Here is a 3067-nt window from a genome sequence, read left to right as displayed (position 1 = left end):
CCATGAGTTTTCTCACTTTTACTCTTCTGATTCTCTCCCCCATCCCACCAGGGCAGGGGGAGTGAGCGAGTGGCTGTGTGGTGTTCAGTTGCTGGCTGAGGTTAAACCACAACAATGTGTTAACAGAAAACGTGCATCAATGTTATACAGAATATTATAATGTATTTTGTAGGGTTGTGGGTTTTGCGTTTTTAGTGTGTTGTGTTGTGTTCTTTTTTTTTTTGTCTGCAGCACAAAGAAGATTAGAAGAACTGCAAAGTGCAATAGGAAGTGCAGAACAGCAAGTTCTGAAAGTAACAGGGGAACTGCAACAACTGGAGGATGCTCTGGCTCAGAAAAAAGTATGCAAAGAAGTTGCTACGCGAATAGCGAGGGAAAGCGTTCGAAGCAGCGTTGATGTAGAAAATATAACTAGGTTTTTTCCCCATTCTTTTTTTAAAGTGGCCATTGTACATACGTAAATCCATTTGTCGTGCATCAGAAAAATCTTACAGGTTTTTAGATAGCTGGCTTATAAATAAGCTGTCAGAGTTGTAGTGCAATTAATTGCATCTAAACGTGTTCCATGTGATGTTGATGATGATTGTTAACTTTGCCCAGAACGCTTTGGAAGAACATACTGCAGTACGCAAGTCTGTATTTAAGTGGACAGTTAGGGGTCACTGCATTACGCAGCAGGAGACTTGGATTTGAATTTGAACATATCTTCTCGGTTCCAATAACGAAAAGCTTATAGCTCCTTAAAGGCTTAATAAGCCTTAAGAGCAGAAAGTAACAGAGCAATGTCACAACATCATAAGCAGTGCTGATGACATGACATAAATGTTCATGAGAGAGGAAGTTTTACCTGAACCTCTCAATATAATTGTGTGGATTGAATATATCCTGATTTATCAGAAAAGGCCTTTCAGGAAGGACTGTAACTGTGTAGGCTTAGTTGTGCAGCTAAATAAGCAGTGTAGCTACACAAGTGACAGCAAGAATTAATTTAAACATATTTATCAGCATTAAACTAAAATTGTATCTTCCATTTCTTCAACAACTGTCATAACTTATTGCTATTTTTAGTCTTTAAACTTGCCTTAAAATCCAATTTAAACATATTTATAAACTAAAAACTAAAATTGTATCTTCCATTTCTTCAACAACTGTCATAACTTACTGCTGTCTTTAAACTCCATATTTTAACTTAAGTCATAACTGTGGAAGGGGGAAAGAAGACATTCCAGATAGTCTTAAGACTGCAAGAAGGAATTATACAAGACACTTTTGAAGTCTTGTTTGAAAATAAAACACTTCAGGATGATGGTCAAAATGAGGGTTCTGGCATTTCCTGGTATGGTAGGCTAACGTTATGAAACTTACAGTCACCATAAGCAAACTGTCTTTCTATTTTCTAACTCTTCTTGAGAAAATCCTATGAATTTTGGTTATCTTAAGAAAATAAAGAAGATTCAAAACAATGAATAGATCATTTTTAGGCAACCTGTTAGGCTAAACTAGCAGTCTGATTTAACTCTTAAAAATGTTCTTGATCAGCTGTGTATTTCCAATTAAACTATTTTACCCAACCTGCTAATGCTATCTCCAGATGTCACAGGCCAACAAGGAAGGTCTTGAACAGCAATTGAGTGAAAAGATACAAATCTTGCATCAGCTACATGAGGAAGCTTTAGAACTGGAAAAACAAATGGAGAAACAGAAAAGAGAAATAGGGAAAAAGCAGAAAGAGCTTGAAGACTTGCAGGGTTCTGTTGCTTCTGTAAATCCTGAGGATCCAAGACATGTAAGTAAAACTGAAATCTTAAGTTATGTACTGCGTGTGTTCATGTACTGAGAAATGTGGTAAAGGCTATTTCAACTGATTACCATTCCGTTGCACCTATTTCGTGAATTACGTATTCTTTTGCTATTTATCAATTTCTTTAGCTGTTATTTGAAAAACATACAGCTCCTCACAACTTAAAAAACAAAAACCAAACAATTTTGGTAAAACTCTTGGGCAACTAATTTTCAATGCAGTTGCTGTACAGCACGTTAAGAACTAGATCTTCATGCTTTGCAAAAACATGCATAAATAGAGATTTATGGAGAGAATTTCTGTGTAAGAAATCCTTAAAGCATCTTTTTGTAGAATCTGACCTTAAAAATTTATAAAGGTCTGTGTAGCCACTACAGGACTATAGCTGAAGTCCTGCTCTGTCAGAGAGCTCTTGCATTGGCACAAAAGTCTGTTTGCAAGAGGTCAGCCTAGAAAAACTGTCTGGAGTAGCAGATGTAGCTGACCTGGCCGAAGCGGTGACAGCTTGTGTTAATATTCCAGCCTGTGAACTGCAGGCAGCTGAAGGCAGCAGCAGCTTTGACTGTAGTCCAGCATCCTAGAACTAGAATCAGTTTTCAATAAATAGTTCTAATTCTGCAAAGACTTATACTGCCTTTTTGGTGGGGACTAATGCCCTTTCTCTGCTGTCACATACAGTCCTGTCGTTACTGATAGATCTAACAAAGTCCCAGAGGTACATGTTACAGGGTTGGGGCAAAGCTGGATGCACCAGGAAGAGTTCTAGCTTGATAGTCTCATTTTTTTGATCTCCAGGGAAGCAAGACTTTTGATTTCTGAGTTATTAACTATGTTCAGGTACAGCAAACGTTTATAGACATTTTAAATTAAAATGAAATGGAATTACTTTTTTTAATAGTGTTTTAAAAAAGCTATGATCTTTTTAAATGAGAGCTTTTCATGCCAGCTTGATGCTTTTACATATGCAAAGGCTATGATCTTTTTAAATGAGAGCTTTTCACACCAGCTTGATGCTTTTACATATGCAAAGACTATTTATGCTTGGCTCCTGTTTTCAGCTGAGGCCTGCAAGCACTGTTGAAAAATGCGTTTTATTAATTTTTATTTTTTCCTCAGCAGTTCGGTAGTAGAAGGGCTGTGCGCGTTCCAGGCGGCTAAACTAAACTAACGGCCAGGCCCCTTGAAGGGAGCGAGCCCGGCCCGCCGGCCGCTGGGGCAGCAGCGGCGGCGGGGGGGGGGGGGGGGGGGGGCGGGCGCCCCCCGGCG

The 3067-nt window shown here is 38.8% G+C and overlaps 1 protein-coding gene across 1 annotated transcript in view; it reads left to right on the top strand.

Annotated features, from left to right (window-relative positions):
* CNTRL (centriolin) overlaps positions 1 to 3067 on the top strand; it is a 36480-nt gene that overhangs the window by 7887 nt on the left and 25526 nt on the right. The window contains exons 11-12 of the mRNA XM_019472425.1: positions 232 to 341; positions 1592 to 1786. Of these exons, the coding sequence (XP_019327970.1) occupies positions 232 to 341; positions 1592 to 1786 (305 nt within the window). The remainder of the gene's footprint in view (positions 1 to 231; positions 342 to 1591; positions 1787 to 3067) is intronic.

Source organism: Aptenodytes forsteri, unplaced genomic scaffold, assembly GCF_000699145.1.
Source record: "Aptenodytes forsteri isolate BGI_AS27 unplaced genomic scaffold, ASM69914v1 Scaffold68, whole genome shotgun sequence".
NCBI classification, from domain to species: domain Eukaryota; kingdom Metazoa; phylum Chordata; class Aves; order Sphenisciformes; family Spheniscidae; genus Aptenodytes; species Aptenodytes forsteri.
This window is presented reverse-complemented; position numbering and strand designations above follow the sequence as displayed.